Below are 19,460 nucleotides of genomic sequence, written 5' to 3'. Positions count from 1 at the left end.
CCCTGCACTCTTCTCCTTTCCTTGCAAGGTCAGGGTATCTCCTAGCCCTCCCTCCCTCAGTTACCTGCTATGGCTTGATGGATACTTGTGGCCCAGTTCTAATTTGTTCAGGTTACTCTGCTACTGCCATGAAGAATCCATGGGTGCCATGTAGTGTCAAACTTTCCCATGTTTTTGTGCGAGAGGTGCAAATGAATGTGTCCCCTTGCTGCATGTAGTAGATGAAGTAGTAAGGTTTCTTTCAGTTTGTATTTCGGGATATAGTCTCTATTCAGTATTATCATCCAGCACTCTCACCCCTTTCCAGTAGGTCTGAATTTTGGGACAATCGCACCAGATATGTATTAGGGAAGCCCTCTGCCCACATTCCCGCCTGCATCGATCTGGCGTGTTGGGAAACATGACTTTTAGTCTGACTGGAATGTAGTACCATCTAAAGAGTAGTATATATGAGGTCTCTAGTGTTTTTATCGAAGTCGAGGAGGAACGTATCACCTCCCAAATTCTTTCCCACTCCATAAATTCAGCTTCTGAATTTAATTCTCTTTCCCAGGCTCTTACAAAACTCTGTTTTTCCTGTGTCCTATGTTCATTCAGGATTTTATAGATCACTGCTAGATTATGCGCTATGGCCCCAAACAACTAAAGATTGCCTCGAACTGTGTGGGTTGCCGCAGGATTTGGGACTTGGTCTTATGCTTGGATATGAAATCCACTAGTTGTCTGCACTGCCACTGTTCTCCTTTACCCCCCTTGAATCTTTCTTTAATGTGTATAAATGGCTGTATCTTATATATGAACATTAAATCTGCTATCCCGTTGATGTGCACCCTGTTCCATTTTGCGATGGCGCCCTGCTTAAGTGCCATGGGGAACTCTGGATTCTCACATATGGGCATCAGCGGTGATGGAGTTGTTGTTAGGTTGTAGGGAATTGCAACCCTCTCCCAGCTTTGTCTGGTGGCCTTCCACAGGGAATGCTCAATCGGGGTCCTAGGTCTGTGATTTGTCAAGCCAACATACTGAATCTAATTGGATGTTGCGCTCTAAACACAGGTCTCTTTCGACTTGTACCCAAAGTTTAGAGTCGTTATTGACGTGCCAGTCTAATATAGCAAACAGTCGGTTTGCCATGTAATAGGTGCTAATGTCGGATATTTCAAGGACACCTAATTATTTCTGCCTGTATAGTAGGGAAGTTTGCCGTTTTGCCATATAAATGTATTGATCAGTGATTGTAGTGAGGTGAGGTTAGTTTGATTGGTATAGTTTAAAAGATGTACAGGATTCTGGGTAGCACATCCATTTTGATCACATTGATCCGACCTATCCAATATATATATCTCTCTCTTTCTCCCTCTCTTTTCTCTCTCTCTCTCTCTCTCTCTCTCTTTCTCTCTCTCTCTCTCTCTCTCTCTCTCTCTCTCTCTCTCTCTCTCTCTCTCTCTCTCTCTGCTGACTTTGACTCCAACAGAAGGGTAGTATATAGGGCTTTGATGTATGTTCTGAATGTTGGACCCAGGCCAACTTGCAGGTTAGTTATAGAAGCCAGAAGTACCCACTACCTTTTATTTTCAGACTTGCAGTTGCAATACAGCTTATACAGAATGTTTATTTTAAAGGTTCTTTTCCTTTATGTTTAAGGCATAAATATTGTGCAAACTTCCATACAAGGAGGTAAAGAAAATCTTGTTTTACAGGTTTAAAATCTCTTGAAATTATGCACATGACTGCTAGACGTTTAAGTTTGTTAAGTAATTATTTTGCTGCCAGATGGGTCCGTAACTCATTGCTTTCCCCCTTAACAACAAAATGGTTCATGGCAGGAAAAAAGTTAATAGTCTGAATCTTGGCAATTATAGCTCTTTACAGTTGCAGAAGTGCATGAGCTTTGCAGACCTCACAAGTGTATTTTGACAATACATGCGAAAAATAGACCTGTAAGATCTCAGAAGCTCATGTATAACTTCTGCTATGGGAAACTCTCCGGTGACACCTGTTAATGGGACAACAACTTACAATGCATCTACAAAGCATTTTGATCAGGGGGACAGCTTTGGATTGCATAGACCTGCCGTGATCCATTAATATGCTGGAACGAAAGACGCACTGTTGTGGGTTCAATAACCATCTTCCTGAAAATTGTTATTGTAAATAAATCACTCCATCACCCTCTGCATTTGTTGACCCAGCTGTCGTTCAATAATATTGTGGGTACTGTTCTGTGTTCCTTTACAAGCTGCAGACCTCGATGACTGCTACATATGTACTGCTAGGTTTCCATCATAGTGGTAACTGCTGAAATGTCCATTCATATTAAAAAAATTATTTTAAACTAAAAAATACCCACGTTTTTTTTTTAATTGTCATTTATAGTTTTTCAGTTGTTCCAACTGAGCATCCCTCACACGTGCCTCCTTTGTTTCGGTACTTGCTATCGCCATTCCGCTTTCTCTTTTCACGGTTTCTCTCCACTAGATCCTTTGTGGTGGATAAGCAGCCGATCATGTCCTTTCCATGCAAACGGCCCTTGGCGCTGAAAACCAATTTTCCGTTCTCTGTGAGGGCCAGGTGAGTGTGAAGGGGCTCGGGGGTTAAACTGAAGTCGAGTTATGTGTGTCAGGCAGAGCGCTGGGGATTGTTAGGAGCAGTGAGGTGAGAGGGAGGGCAAGCTTTAGCGGTAAGCAGGGAGAGGGGCAGTGTTGTTAAAGAGAGAACATGAGCAGTTGTGTAGAGGTAAGACTGGAGTATGGGAACGTGCAGTTTTGGGGCATTTTTATGAAGTCTTTTTTTTCCCCTTTTAGACTCCTCATAAATCATCAAAAACTCAGAGACAGCATGAAGGTCTCGTACAGTGTGGATAAGTAAGTGTCTCGCCTCTTCTCACTCAAACCAAAGCAAGCAGCTAGAGCAAGCTCAGAGTATACTGTAGATCTGGTAGTGACTAGTTATATGGGATAAAGCGGCTTCTACTAGCTGCATTGGGTTTGTAGAAAGAGAATTCTGTCTGAAGGTAGCAATGACATATTGGGAATCACCATAACCGGTTTAGGAGGCTTCTCAAGTTTTCTATGTACCTCATCTGATGACGCGCAGGTTAAATCTGTGTAGAATTCTCACTATATCAGCACCTGCAAACATACAATTATAAGACTTGGGAATCTATCAGACCATATCACCCAGAGGGAGCAATGCCTCAGACCAATGGGATGGATAAATGAGGCTAATATAACCATGATATTGCCGGAATTTGAATACTGTGTTATAAAGTCAAGTGTGCTAAGGAAGCTAACAAACTCAACTTCTTCACGTGTTGTTTAAAGGGGCATTCCTGCCTAGGATAAAAGTTAACTGAGGTCCATGGCATGTTAAGTATGTTAAATGGAGCTAATTTAGAACCTTAAAAAAAACCACACATGGGCGGCAGGACCAGCTTGGTGAGTCAAGGCTCTTTCTCTGAAAACTGTAGCACTGACTGAAGCAGAGAGGAGCTTGGTTCAAATATGTGTCCGCTCCTGGTCACCTTGGGTTAATCACTTGATCTGTGACTTGTTCACCAAAACATAGATTTTCAGTTCATCAGGGCAGGGACTGTGCCTGTAAAATACTCTGTACTGTGCGCTATATTGTAATTGTGAAGCATTTTGAGTCATGTTAGGAGAACAGAACTCTGTGAAATGGTTAAACTATGTAATGTGAACACATAGTGTGTGTGTGTGTGTGTGTGTGTGTGTGTGTGTGTGTGTGTGTGTGTGTGTGTGTGTGTGTGTGTGTGTGTGTGTGTGTGTGTGTGTGTGTGTGTGTGTGTGTTAATGGTGAATGGCGGGGTTGCAGACCTGTCTAAGACATGCAAATGAGCATACTGTACAGAGATATATATTTCTGTTGAGGGCTTTTACAAACATTTATCTAATGTATTTTGGTGATAAGACTGTAAATCCCTCCTCAAGCTCAGTTGTTTGTCCTGTAATTATAATTGATAAATGCAGATTCTTTGTTACAAGATACAAAGAAGTCAGAGTTACTTTAAGGGTGAAATGTTGGTTAAACAATCTGTTATGACTTGCTCGATTGGACAAACCCCTGTTTTTTAGCTTTCAGTTTTTCTTCTTTACTTCTCTAACAGTTTAAAACCACCTCAATGTTTAATTATCTTATCTCAGAGACCAAACAGCTGTGTCTTTGATAATATTACTGTGCTACCTGCAGACACAAGTCAGAATCATGTTTAAATAGCTACAAGGAGGGTCCCATATATGAGGAGAGGGTGCGATCTGTAGGAATGTTGTCTGGGTTAATATAAAGCAGCACTGCAATTTCTAGTTATACTGTGTGCAATTAGCCTGTGTCTAAACAAACACCTGCCCAGCCTCGGGGAGGGGAGGAGGTGGAGGAGTAAATATGGGTCTCTGGGTGGGTTGAAGTAGGTATAAGTCTTGGGGAGGAGGGTGCATCTGCAGTAGGTCTGGGGGGGGGAGGGGTTGAGTAGGTATGGGCCTGAGGGGGTGGGTATGAGTCTGGGTGGGATAGGAGTAGGTAGGGTCTGGGGGGTGGGAGTAGGTATGGGTCTGAGGGGGTGGGGAGTAGGTATGGGTCTGAGGGGGTGGGGAGTAGGTATGGGTCTGAATGAGGGCTTGGGGGGGAGGAAGTAGGTATGGGTCTGAGGGGGGAGAGAGTAGGTATGGGTCTGGTGGGTGGGTGGGAGTAGGAATGGGTTTGGGGGGAGAGAGTAGGTATGGGTCTGGGGGGGAGAGAGAAGGTATATGGTCAGGGGTGGAGTAGGTATGGGTCTGAGGGGTGGGGGGGCGTAGGTATGGGTCTGTGGGGGGTCTGCAGGGGGAGGGAGTAGGTATGGGTCTGTGTGGGTGGAGGTAGGTATGGGTCTGTGGGGGGTCTGCAGGGAGAGGGAGTAGGTATGAGCCTTGGGGGGAGTGAGAATAGGTATGTGGCCAGCAGGAGGAGTAGGTATGGGCCTGCAGAAATGGAGGCAGAACAGAGAGGAGAGCTCGGAACTGACTGTTGAGGAGGGAGGAGACATTTCCGGAAGTTATGCCCGACCTCTGCTCGGACCCAACTTCCTGTCCAGACCAGCTGAGCCCCCCAGAGCCACCAGGCCTGGGACACATGTTTCGGCTCTCCCTCCGTGTCAATAGCCAGAATACCTGCCTGCAGTCTACCTACTAGTATGACGTGACAGAGGGGTGAATGATGAGAGTTTGGGGACCTGTGGAAGACCTGCTGATTAAACATGGGACCTTAAGCTCTGCTGGAAGTTGAACGATGGAGAGGTTTTGGCCTTTTTTTTCTTTTTTACCCACTAACCTAACGGAGGCTGGTTGTGTTTGTAAACCTTGTCACGGGAAGTGTGCTGACTTTTGACCTTCTCTCTTCCATAATCTGTCCCTTTTATTTATTTAATAGGTGCTGCAATAAGTGGAGTGAATAAATCTAATTCCCTTACTAATGTGCAACACACTAGATTGTGAGCAGCAGCATTTGGAGTTCTCACTGTAAATGAGATTCCAAAATGTTTCAGCGTTACAGATTTATTTTACTTTTCAATCCTTTTGTTGCCATTGGGGCCGTGGCAACAATTTGCCCTGGTGCTTCCGGAAAATGATTGTGGCGTCACTTAATCCAGAAGAGAAGGAACCCTCCTCTTCCATTACCCTGCGTTTCAGATCGCATGGCGCGCACAACGTGATCTCGCCACAAACGAGTGTAAAAAGGCCTCTACGTCATGGGGTCCTGGCCGTGCCAGACCGCACGAAGTTATGAGATTCATTTTAATTGGCCATGAACAGTGGAAGATTTGATTAAATAAGTGTTTATTTAATGGGCCAGTTTGTCTATGGGTCATGGGCCCTTTAGCAGTGTTCCTGCCTCCCCACTCGAGCAATGAATGTAACCATTTCACTGCCCCATGGGGAAATGCTGCATCTGGTGGCCTTATGACGTTGCCCCAATGTCATGGCCTTTTCCCTCATCTCTAGGTGTGATCAAGATGACATATCTCAGTGAGATGTGATCTCAATCGTAACTTGAGAGGAGTGTACAGCAATCACATGGCCTTGGACCTGAAATATCTGAGCTAACCTGGTGCTGTAGGCACCTTGGAACTCAATGAGTTAAAGCCCACTGGCAAGAGGGAGGGTTCCTTTAATATATGACTGGCTCTCCAAACAATCTATCAAGTAGCAGTGTTAAAAATGCAAATACAAAATGAGCTTGTCAGCAAAAACTAATGGATAGCATGTCTGCAGCAAGATTACAAAACAAAGGTTGGTTCGCTGTGGAGGAGAGCGAGGTTAGGAGTGACTGTCATTACTTTGTACAAATATAACAAGTTATAGCACACAGATCGTATAGGTGTCTTCACTCAAGATGTAGAATTAGCACAGAATTAGAATGGAGAGGAAAACCTGGATTGCATAATCGGCAAACTTTTACAGTAAATCCTGGAATATGAACTGTTTTGCTGGAGAAGCAATGCAGAGGAATGACCCATCTGACATCAAAGCAATATATTGTGCCTGTCGAAATACAGTAGGATAGATATCCCTGAAATACAAACCTTTCAATGTGATGGGTATTATAGTTTGCATAGCTGGGTAAAAAGGGAATTGGACCTATTAAGTGCACTGGGCTTCAACACAACATGTTTACATGTAACGCCAGTGTGATCAATGATTGCTATTAACGTTGGCTGTTTCTAGAATTCTAAACGCACACTATAAACACTGAAAGAGGGGTTTATAAGAGAATAATAATGTCTGGGGGCTTCCACCACTTGTTTATATTGACATACGATGGGTAATTCAGGGTATGTCTGTTTACCCTTTGGATAACTTAGTGACCACTAAGGCATTCCCTCATGGCCACTGATTTCATTATTATTATTATTTTTAGTGGGAAGGCAGGTCATCTGGGTGCTTTTATGCAAAAGAGCATGAGATTAGTTGCCCTGATTTAACTGGGCTTTGTGGATCTACCCCATAGTCTTTCTGCCATGTTATTTCATGAGAACAATACAAGTAATTCATGTCTGAACCAGGACAGGCTTGTGCGAGTCAACAATATGATAGTGGAGGGGGTGTGCTAAAAATGTGTGCTCTGATACTTAAGATAACATCGGTTTAAAGATTAACAATCTTTCTATACGATCTACAGTCTGTCATTGGTGCTTCTGTACATACCGTTTCTGATGTGAATGTGTTTGACGGACTTCATCTTGTCTAACTAAACAATTAGATTTCCATAGTAAAAAGGAGATAAAGAGAGCAGAGTCTGGTTTACCAGGAACTTGAGGTCAGAAGTGACTTGATCGACTGAGTGCACCCCAGCAGTATGGAACCTAATTTGGAGTTGTCATTCAAGCCCAAGTAAGGGACCTGATCTAATGTAAAAAATAACATAGGACCGTCTTTATCCTCGGGAATGCATGTTTGTGTGAATGCCGGGTGCCCACTTGAGATCTGAGCACTGGTCAGATACAGTAAGTCATTGGACTTGGATAATTTATAGTTGGAGTGCACAAGACCTTTCTCTGTTTTTTTTGCAGAGTGGTTTAATATACCATTCTAACTCTTGCTAATTATTCTATCATTAGCAATAATCAATTGTCAATCTGGATGCCGACATACCCAGTCCACTTGGGGTTTGTAGAAGGTCTTAGGAGTCAGTCCAATGTAATATCGTTAAGAGCAAAAAAAGTCCAAGTCGGGTTTTTTCTCAGTTTAAAACTTTTATTGCTGCACTAAAATCACAGGATAACGGCAGGCTGAAAAACTATTACAAGTAAATATATGAAGGCAATCAACCATGTAAACTATATTAATTTCTGCGTGATTTGCATCATATTAGTCATGCATATAGGTCACACAACATAATCACCAATATTATACTTTTCAAAAGTTCACAAGTTTATTCTTGTTAGCTTCTTATCAAACGAGATTTTTCCTGTGAGGAAAACAATTGATCCGTTTCTGTTTTTTTTTTTTGTTTACTCATCAGGCCCAACTACAATAAATTACCCTTCGTCACCTTGCTTCTCAGCTCTGATCCAACGTTTTCTCCTTTGTTATTGCATTGCAATGTCCTTTTGAAATATATTGCTACAGATCAAGCGAGGGGCCCACTAAAGTGTTCGAACAATAGCATGAAAGCTCCTAAGATTATCTCCACACCCTGTTCTAGTCAAGGTCAAAGGTTTAACAGCATATGCGGAGGTACACAGGATTGCATGATAAATATAGAAGTAAGATACACTATACTCTCTCCTATCCACAGTTGGTATCTGAAGGTTAGTGTTGTAAGCACATTAAACTATAGAACAGGGGTGCACAAAGTGGGGGGCGCAACATATTCTGGGGGAGGCGCGGCACTTCAGAGGCTCCGCGCTCTTCCCGACTACATTTACATTAAATGCCAGGGGAGCGTGCGAGGCCTCTGTAAGTTCCCTTACCTTGTCTCCGATGGCTTCTGGCGACGCAGCATCAAATGATGCCGTGGGGGGTCACATGAGGTCGTGTTGCCATGGCAACGTGACGTCACATGACATCGTGACGTCAGAAAACTTCGGAGAAAAGATAGGGGGAGGGGGGAAGGGAGAGCAGGTAGGGGGGTGCAGAGAAAAAAGTTTGCGTACCCATGCTCTAGAATACTGCCATTATCACATTATTTATTTTATTCAATTTCACTTATTTGTATATGCCGAAACATTATATCATCATCAAACTTTAAAATGGGACCAGCTGGATTTGTTCTTCCGAATGATCCCGTTTATAACAATTGCAAACCAGGACATTTGGTAGCTTTATCAGTACTAAGTTGCCTACTTGTTTCTTCCTTTGTGTTGTTTCTAAGTTTCTTGTAGTTTGAGGTGTTTTCAGCAGGTCGGTGTAGTATATTCGGTGTAGAGTTGTATGGTCTGTCACATTCTTTTGCTCGCTGTTCAGAATCTTCCGCTAAACAGAGAATGAAAGAAAACCGATGATTCACTTACTACAGACATAATGGGATCTGGTACATACTTTACAACAGATGTCTTTATTGGAAAGGATGCATCACCACCCCTGCCGAGTGCGTGTTTATTTCAAATTACATGTGCGTAAATCATACTGCTGAAATAGAAAAAGGTTTTTAACTGAACTGACTGAGCCCTTTCTGTTTCTTTTTTTTTTTTTTAACAGGAATCCCCCAAATATTAAAGGGTAAGAAAATCAATCATTACCCCATGCTATTCCCTCCTCTGCGCACACACTAATCCCTTCTCACCTCATAACTTATTTATTGCTACTATGACATTTTTCTGTGCGAGTTGTGATTTGACATTTCATTCTTTTCCCCCAAAGGTTCCGCAGGTTTAATGTGCTTGGGACGAATCCAAAATGCTTTGAGGATTCCCAGGGAGAAGGGCTGGTGGTGGACTACAAGCACTTGGTATACAGATATCTGTGTGTCTGTGTTTCTGTATCTCTCTAGTACGATTTTTAATCAATTCTGTTTTTGGACAAGAGGCAAAATAATTATTTTACAAGTTGCTACAGTAGCAGCATTTACAAAGGCTGGCGGAAATGGATAAACCATATTTAGGAAAAGATTATTTCAGACTTCAATCGGCCTCAGATGTTTGTATGTTAGGCCAGCGGTGCGCAAAGTGGGGGGCACGACCCCCAGGGGGGGCGGGAGATTGTGCTGGGGGGGCACGGGCAGTTGCAGAGGCCCCGCGCTCTTCCCCCAGGCATTTAAATTAAATGCCGGGGGATCGCGTGAGGCCCCTGCAACTGTTTACTTACCGGGATTCAGCCGTCTGTGTTGCGTCGCCATGGCATATTGACGCCGCGGCACCATGTGACCTGACGTCACATGCCCACGCAGCGTCATCTGACGCAGATAAAGGAAGGCAGGGGGCGCGAGAGCCGGGGGCAGAGTGACAGGGGGGCGCAGCACAAAAAGTTTGCGCTCCCCTGTGTTAGGCTACGCTTATAGTGACGATGGCGTCTCTGGAAAAATCAAATTGAGATGACTTCCAAGCCGTCGCTCTGTCGCGTTGCACTTACTATAAGTGCGCGGCGGCGGCAATGCATTTGTTTTTGACGCGACTTTGTGTCGCTGTCGCTGTCGCCATCGCCGGCATTAAAAGAGCAGCCTAAGAATAGTTCTTTGATTCAATGGTTACACTAGCAGGTAATGTCAGATGGGACCACGTAAGAGAAAGAAATCAGCGCACTAAGTCATTTATTTATACTATATTTTTAAAACTTCATACGACACTCATACACCAGCCTACCTTTCTTCTTCAGCTTTCAGCTTTCGCCATACATGGTCATATGATCTATGACCTATTTTCTTCTGCGAAACAAAGGGTCTTGTTGCACAAGCTCCAGTGCTCTGGAATAGGGGAACACGGTTTAAACTGGTTTCACTCCTACCTATCCGGTAGATCCCAACAGGTGTCTATCTCAGGCTCTAACTCCAACCCCTTGGATATCAGCTACGGTGTCCCGCAAGGCTCAGTTCTGGGGCCCCTACTCTTCTCAGTGTTCATTAATGATCTTTCTGCAGCTTGTAAGGCAGCTTCAGTGTGAATGAGACAATCTTATATGCACACAGCCCTAGCCTCACTGACCTTGGACACGCACTTCAATCTGATTTTTCGAGACATGAAAACTGGATTTCCCAAAACAGACTGTTTTTAACACTGACAAGATTGTAGCAATGGCATTTGGGACCAAGGCTTCATTTCTAAAGCTATCAATGAATGAGCTACAGATCAGAACCAACTCTTAACACCATCCTAGCCCCTGTCACTAGTTTTAAATATCCGGGCATATTGTTTGACTCATTTAACATTTGGGTTGCACATTGATACCTTGGCATCCAAAACCTATGCCAAACTAGGTGTACTTCAGGGCTGCACAACACGCGGCCCACGGGCCGCATGCGGCCCGCCTGGCCTCTCTGTGCGGCCCTGGATGAGATTTTAAAAAATAAATAAATAAAAAAACTTTGGGGAAAAAAAAAAACTTTGAAAAATAAATGGCGGCGATTCCTTGCGGTCCCGGCGCGCATGCGCAGGTCCCGCTCCTTGCTCCCTCCCCTCCCCCCACCCCCTGCTCGCAACGTGGGACGGAGGGGCAAGTCACAGCCAGCTGAGCTCTTCTGCGGCCGCTCCCCCCCCCCCTGATCCCAACGTGGATATGTGCAGGGGGGTAAGGTGAGGTGCAGGGGGGTGAGGTGCATTGAGGTGAGGTGCAGGGGGGTGAGGTGAGGTGCATTGAGGTGAGGTGCAGGGGGGTGAGGTGCATTGAGGTGAGGTGCAGGGGGGTGAGGTGCAGGGGAGGTGATGTGCAGGAGGGGGGAGGTGAGGTGCAGGGGGTGAGGTGCAAGGTGGTCATTGGAGGTGCAGGGGGGGGTGAGGTGCAGGGGAGGTGATGTGCAGGAGGGGGAAGGTGATGTGCAGGAGGGGTGATGTGAGGTGCAGGGGGTGAGGTGCAGGGGGTGGTTGGAGGTACAGGGGGGTGGTTGGAGGTGCAGGGGGGTGGTTGGAGGTGCAGGGGGGTGGTTGGAGGTGCAGGGGGGTGATTGGAGGTGCAGGGGGGGTGATTGGAGGTGCAGGGGGGTGATTGGAGGTGCAGGGGGGGTGATTGGAGGTGCAGGGGGGGGTGATTGGAGGTGCAGGGGGGGTGATTGGAGGTGCAGGGGGGTGATTGGAGGTGCAGGGGGGTGAGGTGCAGGGGATGTGATGTGCAGGAGGGGGGAGGTGATGGGCAGGAGGGGTGATGTGAGGTGCAGGGGGTGAGGTGCAGGGGTGATTGGAGGTGCAGGGGGGTGATTGGAGGTGCAGGGGGTGATTGGAGGTGCAGGGGGTGATTGGAGGTGCAGGGGATGTGATGTGCAGGAGGGGGGAGGTGATGTGCAGGAGGGGTGATGTGAGGTGCAGGGGGGGAGAGTGGTGTGAGGTGCAGGGGGGGAGAGTGGTGTGAGGTGCAGGGGGGGGAGAGTGGTGTGAGGTGCAGGGGGGGGAGAGTGGTGTGAGGTGCAGGGGGGGGAGAGTGGTGTGAGGTGCAGGGGGGGGGAGAGTGGTGTGAGGTGCAGGGGGGGGAGAGTGGTGTGAGGTGCAGGGGGGGGGAGAGTGGTGTGAGGTGCAGGGGGGGGAGAGTGGTGTGAGGTGCAGGGGGGGAGAGTGGTGTGAGGTGCAGGGGGGGGAGAGTGGTGTGAGGTGCAGGGGGGGGAGAGTGGTGTGAGGTGCAGGGGGGGAGAGTGGTGTGAGGTGCAGGGGGGGGAGAGTGGTGTGAGGTGCAGGGGGGAGAGAGTGGTGTGAGGTGCAGGGGGGGGAGAGTGGTGTGAGGTGCAGGGGGGGAAAGTGGTGTGAGGTGCATGGGGGGAGAGTGGTGTGAGGTGCAGGGGGGGAGAAGGATGTGAGGTGCAGAGGGGTATTGTGTGTTTGATGTGGAGAGGGAGTATTATGTGTGTCAGTGAGGGGGAGATGGGGATATGAGAGATAGATGGGGAGTATCGCAAAGGTTGATAGTGAGGGGTTCTGGGGGAGATATGAGGATGATGATGAGGGGTGCTGGAGGAGATATATGAGGATGAGGATGATGATGATGATTTTACCCGTGCGGCCCAATTTTTTTTTCCTTGGAGCAGTTCGGCCCTTCTCGCTTTACGAGTTGTGCAGGCCTGGTGTACTTTATAGGAACAAATCCTCCCTAAGCCCGCTGGTCAAAAGGCGTATCGCACAGCAGATCCTAATGCCAATTATAGACTATGGGGACATAAGTTTGAGTTGCTGTACTACCAGATACTATCTTGGCAAACTAGCCACCCTCTTAAACTCAATATGCCGCTTTGTCCTCCAATGTAACTACATCATACATTACTGTGAAATGCTCAAAGAAGTAGATTGGCTATTGGTATTATCGCTATTACTATCGGTTCTATTAATGGCAGTATTTCCACTGCTTTTATTAGTAGTAGTGTATATATCATTTATGATGATTATTATTGTTATAATTTTTCTGATTTGTTTTTGTTATTGTACTGCAATTCTGAAAAAAATCAATAAAACTATTTGAAATTAAAAAAAAAATGGGTAATTAGTATTGTTACTTTTAAAGTAGACAATTTCCGCTTTTTGGTTGCCCGTTAAATGTTCCTTGTGCAAAACAAATTAGCACACATGAGATACCAGTGAAGTTTCCAAGCATCTGGGTTAGTTCCCTGCTGGAGCTGCTGCCCTGGATGGCAGTGTTGTGGCTTCTAATCCTGTTGGGTCTGATACTGGTAACCCCTCCATAACAAGGTCCTTTACTGATTTGGTTTTAAGGATATATTTTAGGATGTGTGACTCATTTAAATATACTTTGCATGTCTACCAGGGTACCTCAAGTACAGTATGTTCATTTTTCAGCATGGGCACCTCTCCCTATTTAATCTTGAGGGAGGTTTGAGGGGACATATATAAAACTGGAGATTCTAGTAAGTTAGGAAGTCCTCAAAGTGGAATAACTAGGTATGCTGCAGCTTTTTGGTGTCAAACAGGAATCTAAAACAGAGAAAAAGGGCAAGCTCCCATAGTGAAATCAGATTTATTAAAAATACATAGGTGCCAACCGGGCACCTACAGGTGAACAAAATGTGACAAAAGCATATACAAAGATATATAGCTACAGTGTCTTTGTTGGCGTCCTTGGCGGTATCTCGTGTACGTTCCTCCAGTTTTTCTTGGAGCTCCGCCCGCCTTCTGTATGCATGACAACGTAAAGTGCGTAATTCTATTTCCCAACGCGTTTTGTTGCTACTTAACTTCCTCTGGCTATTTGTCATGATTAGATCTATTGTTGTATAGCTGTATGTTCAATGATAACCATAAGCAGGAAGTGAAAAGTCCAATGTCATTGGTCCAGATCTTAACCAGTCACTTCCCTCTCATATAGAAATAATAGACTTGTGGACAGAAATCACAAAATGTAAAAATATTTCACCTGCTTTTCCCTGGAGCCACAGGAAGAAAAGCAAAACACTGCGGCTCTGGGGACAGCAGAAGTCGCGGCTGTCTGTGGGTTCCCCATGGCACCAATAATACTGAGGCTGGTTATCTGTACAATAACACTGTGCCATAACATGCATTTGTATTTGGTACTTTTTGTAGACACTGAAAGAACAAAAAGCTGGAACAGGAGGCAAAGGGAGTAAAGGAGCAAATGATGTAAGTACAATGTGTAGTGTCTGACCTTGCTGTACTGTGGAAGTGAACTGGGGCGCTCCCTTTACACAATACTTAAAGCTGAACAGAAGAATAAGGTCAAAATAAACATAGAAATATACCACACTTCAAATGCTCAGTGTCTGCTGCTCAACCCCTGGAAAAGGATCTTCCCACGATCCTCAAGAAAACATATGTGGAAAAGAGACAGAGGGGCGCAGACAAGGGTCAGAAACAGTGTCAGACAGGTGATTGAAAAAACAATAATAACACAATATAAGGCCAATGTTTATAAGTGCAGGGGTGATATGAATATATACAATATGTACTCACACGGGCCTGTGTGGTACTGGATAGTACTATAGGTATCTTTATTTTCCCAGATTGGTCTGAACCAATGAGACACACTGGAACTCTGGAGTGAGAACAGCTTGATTTAAAGCCGGCGCCTGCATTGAGGGTGATCAGCCCTGTAGACCGGACGTGGCGAACAGGAGTACACTGCACCGGAGCGCAGGAGGCTGATGTCGGCGTCCTTGAGCAGTTTTTTACATTGGCCAATCCCTGATGTACAGAGGCAGAGGTAGTGTGACTGACCAACAGGAAGACTGAAAATAAAGATACCTATAGTACTATCCAGTACCACACAGGCCCGTGTGAGTACATATTGTATATATTGTATATATTCATATCACCCCTGCACTTATAACCATTGGACTTATATTGTGGTGTTATTGTTTTTTCAATCACCGGTCTGACACTGTTTCTGACCCTTGTCTGCGCCCCTCTGTCTCTTTTCCACATATGCTGTACTGTGAACCAGAAGACGAGGCAGCTTGGTGCTCCCTTTCTATAATACTGTTCTTGTGTTGATGGTGTGGTCATGATCCCTCTGACTTGGGGACGTTACTCTCTTGGTTTCAGGGATCACTCAGTGTCATGGAAGAGCTCCACCTAATTAGTTTCACCACCTTGTTTGACTACCAGGGAGTGAAGCTGGAACTCGAGGTGAGTTATCGGCACACCAGCATTCGTCTGCCCTCCACCTTAGCACACAAGATTTCTGCCTGCCCTCTACTATTTGGACATGGGGTTTTTCTCTCTACATTTCGTAGTCTTGGCTGTCTCTTTCCAATGGGACTGTCTCCTGCTGCTCTGAGGGCTCTCTCGCTCTCTTCTCATTTTGCCTCTTGTTCTCCTTTTCAACTGTCCTTCCCTTCTTTGGAGATGTATCCCCCTCACTCTTGTGTGCTTGAATCTTGTTCCCCCTTTTCTCTTGAACACTCCTGTCTGTGTGTCTCCTTCCTTTCGCCTTTCGTTCCTTGGCTCGTTAGTCATCCCTGCCCCTTGTTTGTCTCTTATTGCCCATAGTTGCTTGTTCGTCCTATTCTGTATTTGTCAAGCCTCTTTCATCACCCTGGTTCCCACCATACCCATATTGTCTCCCTCTGCTCTCGTCTCTTTCAGGCGGTCACGCTGCCTTTTGTAGTGATCTCTAACACCAGTCAGTTCGTCAGTGGGTGGGCCTCTGTTTTTTGGTTCAACTTGTTAAGCCCAGACCCCAAGGTAAGAAGCCTCTGACTCCACTTCTACCCAACTCATTGGGACACTTGTAGTAACCGTTTTGCTGTGGCAGAAAACTGTGATGCATTGCAAAGAAAGTAAATGTCCAATCCTTAAAAATATGTTTCTTTAGAAGACGTGGACAAAGGTGGGTTTTTTTTTCTTTCTTTTTTTCCCCTTAGAACATTATTTGAAGGAATCGACTACATGACATTTATTTTTATGAAATAGCCATTTTGTAATAAAAAAAACATTATAATAAAAGCAGGTATTTCTGGAGTCACAGTTGTATATTACACATTTCTAAAGGTGCAGTCCCATTTTGGACAACGTCGAACTAATGACTCAGTGATTTGCCTTTAAAGCTGCAGTTCAAGCTGCTGTTTATAAAAAAAAAAAAAAAAAACTTCCATTCAATATGTTCATCAATACAATCAACACAATGTCAAGTGATTAGCTAGGTTGACGATCGATCCGTTCTGTGATCGATCGGCGAAGATACGACTTGGGAGCTCACTAAATCATGGTCAGTGCTGCAGAAGATTACCCAAGATGCAAAGTTCTGTGTGGACCAGGCAGGCACTAGATACAATTGGTGCACTGCTAGAGAGGGGGCAAAAGGGGTGTGCCAGAGCCTGTCTCAGAAGAGGAAGGGAATGGGACTTTGTAAATGGTTGCTATAGAAATAAAAATGCTTGTTACATTAGAATACATTGAAAATGTCTTTAAAAAATGTTTTATTTTTTAAATGCTACAAGTATTTTCTCATAGTACAGAACTGATTGATTTATTTAAACATAAAAAACACATGTAGGACATTGCTTGAACTGTAGCTTTAAAAGACAAATAGAGAAATATCAGATGTGTAATTATTTTTACATTATTTGTGACTTGGAGGTGTATTTAAACATGTTCAACTGATGTTTGGGGTGGAATTAACTGTCTCTCTATCTTATGTTGCTCTTATCTTATCACCTGTCTTTCTCTCCTCCTCCTACTTTTCTCCTGAGAGTCACCTGTCCCGTAAGGTTAGAATAATTCTAATACAAAAGGAAACTTTTTTGTTTGCAGGATTTGAATTTTTTCTCCAATCCACCGGCCGCTCCCTGGCTGCTCCTGGCAGATGCCCTGAGCTGGCAGTTCTTATGTACCACTAAGCGGGGGCTGAATCCAGACCAGCTGACAATGCTGGGGAAGAAACTCTGTGGTACAGTATAGGGGTAGCCATTGTATACTCCCCCAGTATGTGCAGCTCAGTGTCATCTTTCCAACCTGGGCTTCTGATTGCGTTCTCTCACTACTGGGCTCCTCCATCTCTCACTACTGGGCTCCTCCATCTCTCACTGCCGGGCTCCTCCATCTCTCACTGCTGGGCTTCTCCATCTCTCACTGCCGGGCTCCACCATCTCTCACTACGGGGCTTCTCCATCTCTCACTGCCGGGCTCCTCCATCTCTCACAGCCGGGCTCCTCCATCTCTCACTGCCGGGCTCCTCCATCTCTCACTGCCGGGCTCCTCCATCTCTCACTGCCGGGCTCCTCCATCTCTCACTGCCGGGCTCCTCCATCTCTCACTGCCGGGCTCCTCCATCTCTCACTGCCGGGCTCCTCCATCTCTCACTGCCGGGCTCCTCCATCTCTCACTGCCGGGCTCCTCCATCTCTCACTGCCGGGCTCCTCCATCTCTCACAGCCGGGCTCCTCCATCTCTCACTGCCGGGCTCCTCCATCTCTCACTGCCGGGCTCCTCCATCTCTCACTGCCGGGCTCCTCCATCTCTCACTGCCGGGCTCCTCCATTTTCCTCCCTCTTCCCTGCTTATCATTCCCACCTCCCATAGGGTTGATTCTTTCTACTTTTTCTCTTTTCTTATAATAGGGATGCCGCCCAGAGAGAACAGCACTGTAACATGGAGCAAATTCTCTAAGGTAAAGTCCTGCAAGGCATTGTGGGGTGCGACTTCAGAAAGCAGTGTTGATTGACAGCTTTCTACATTCCCAGTCTTTTTAAATTGTATTGTATGTCTTTATTTATATAGCGCCATTAATGTACATAGCGCTTCACAGTAGTAATACACGTGACAATCATATAAATAACAAATAACTACAAATAGCAGATCATGGGAATAAGTGCTTCAGACATAAGTATTTTAGGAAGAGGAGTCCCTGCTCCGAAGAGCTTACAGTCTAATTGGTAGGAAGTAAGAACGTACAGAGACAGGAGGGCATTCTGGTAAGTGCGTCTGCAGGGGGCCAAGATTTATGTGTCGTGTATAGCAGGGGGGCGCAAACTTTTTTCCCTGCGCCCCCCTGACGGCTGTCCCCTCGCTCCCGCGCCAACCCCAACTTACCCGCGCCCCGGCGTAATGACGTCACGTTGCCATAGCAACGTGACGTCACATGACCCCGCAGCGTCATTTTGACGTCGCGTTGCCATGGCGACGCCGGGAGGAAGCCGCCGGAGCCACGGGTAAGTATGGTTTACAGAGGCCCTGCAGCTCCCCCGGCACTTAATTTAAGTGCCTTCGGGAAGCGCGCGGGGCCTCTGTAAACCCCGCGCCCCCCGTCGGCAGTCTCGCGCCCCCCCTGGGGGTCGCGCCCCACAGATTGCGCACCGCTGGTGTATAGTATTAGCCACGGTGCTACTCATACGCGTCTTTAAGCAAGTGTGTCTTAAGGTGGGTCTTAAAGGTGGATAGAGAGGGTGCTTGTTGGGTATTGAGGGTAAGGGCATTCCAGAGGTGTGGTGCAGTTAGTGAGAAAGGTTTAAGGCGGGAGAGGGCTTTAGATACAAAGAGGGTAGAGAGAAGGCATCCTTGAGCAAAACGCAAGAGTCGGGATGGTGCATAGCGAGAAATTAGCGATGAGATGTAGGGACAGGCAGAAGAGTGTAAAGCTTTAAAAGTGAGGAGAATGGAGTGCAAGATGCGGGATTTGATAGGAAGCCAGGAGACTGATTTCAGCAGGGAAGATGCTGAGACAGATTTATGAAAGAGTAGAGTGATTCTCGCAGCAGCATTTAGGATAGATTGTAAGGGAGACAGGTGAGATGCAGGAAGTCCGGACAGCAGGAGATTACAGTAATCGAGACGGGAGAGAATGAGGGCCTGTCAGAGTTTTAGCAGTCGAGAAACAGAGGAAAGGGCGTATCTTTGTGATATTGCAGAGGAAAAAGCGACAGGTTTTAGATACGTTTTGAATGTGAGAAAGGAGTCGAGTGTGACCCCTAGGCTGAATGATAGTACTTCCAACAGTAATGTGGAAGGAGATAGTAGGGCCAGGTTTGGGAGGAAGTATGAGGAGCTCTGTTTTTGCCATGCTAAGTTTAAGTCAAATGTACAGTTAGTCTCCATATTGCCCAGACGTAACCCCCCACCCCCTAAAAAAAGTAACTCGTCAGCCCAAATGTTTTACTAATCCCAGATGAGTGGATTTATCATGCCCTGGTTGGACAGTGTAAAGACGATTCACTGGAGCTTTTGAAAGACCACATTCACATATTGGCCCTGCACTTCATTGTACAGCAGTGCCCCGCTTTTCGGCGCTTCGCTCCTCGGCGATCCGAGAAGGGGGGCCGCCATCTTTGATTCCCAGTCGTGCATGCGCAGAACGGGCGGTTGCGCCTGGCGCACATGCGCAGACCGGTGTCTGTGCGCGCATACCGTAGTTTACGCGCACAGACCATAGG

General features: G+C 46.0%; 1 protein-coding gene across 3 annotated transcripts in view; it reads left to right on the top strand.

Moving 5' to 3' along the window:
• The window catches only part of STAT2 (signal transducer and activator of transcription 2), a 110,818-nt gene that overhangs the window by 46,703 nt on the left and 44,655 nt on the right, over positions 1-19,460 (top strand). For all 3 annotated transcript variants that reach the window (XM_075591400.1, XM_075591399.1, XM_075591398.1), the window contains exons 10-18: positions 2,479-2,571; positions 2,805-2,864; positions 9,192-9,212; positions 9,354-9,441; positions 14,159-14,215; positions 15,137-15,220; positions 15,680-15,778; positions 16,847-16,982; positions 17,652-17,701. In XM_075591400.1, coding sequence (XP_075447515.1) covers positions 2,479-2,571; positions 2,805-2,864; positions 9,192-9,212; positions 9,354-9,441; positions 14,159-14,215; positions 15,137-15,220; positions 15,680-15,778; positions 16,847-16,982; positions 17,652-17,701 — 688 coding nt within the window. The remainder of the gene's footprint in view (positions 1-2,478; positions 2,572-2,804; positions 2,865-9,191; positions 9,213-9,353; positions 9,442-14,158; positions 14,216-15,136; positions 15,221-15,679; positions 15,779-16,846; positions 16,983-17,651; positions 17,702-19,460) is intronic.

Source organism: Ascaphus truei, chromosome 3 (assembly GCF_040206685.1).
Source record: "Ascaphus truei isolate aAscTru1 chromosome 3, aAscTru1.hap1, whole genome shotgun sequence".
Taxonomy (NCBI): domain Eukaryota; kingdom Metazoa; phylum Chordata; class Amphibia; order Anura; family Ascaphidae; genus Ascaphus; species Ascaphus truei.
Note: the sequence above shows the minus strand (reverse complement) of the source record. Positions and strands in the feature narration are given on the sequence as shown.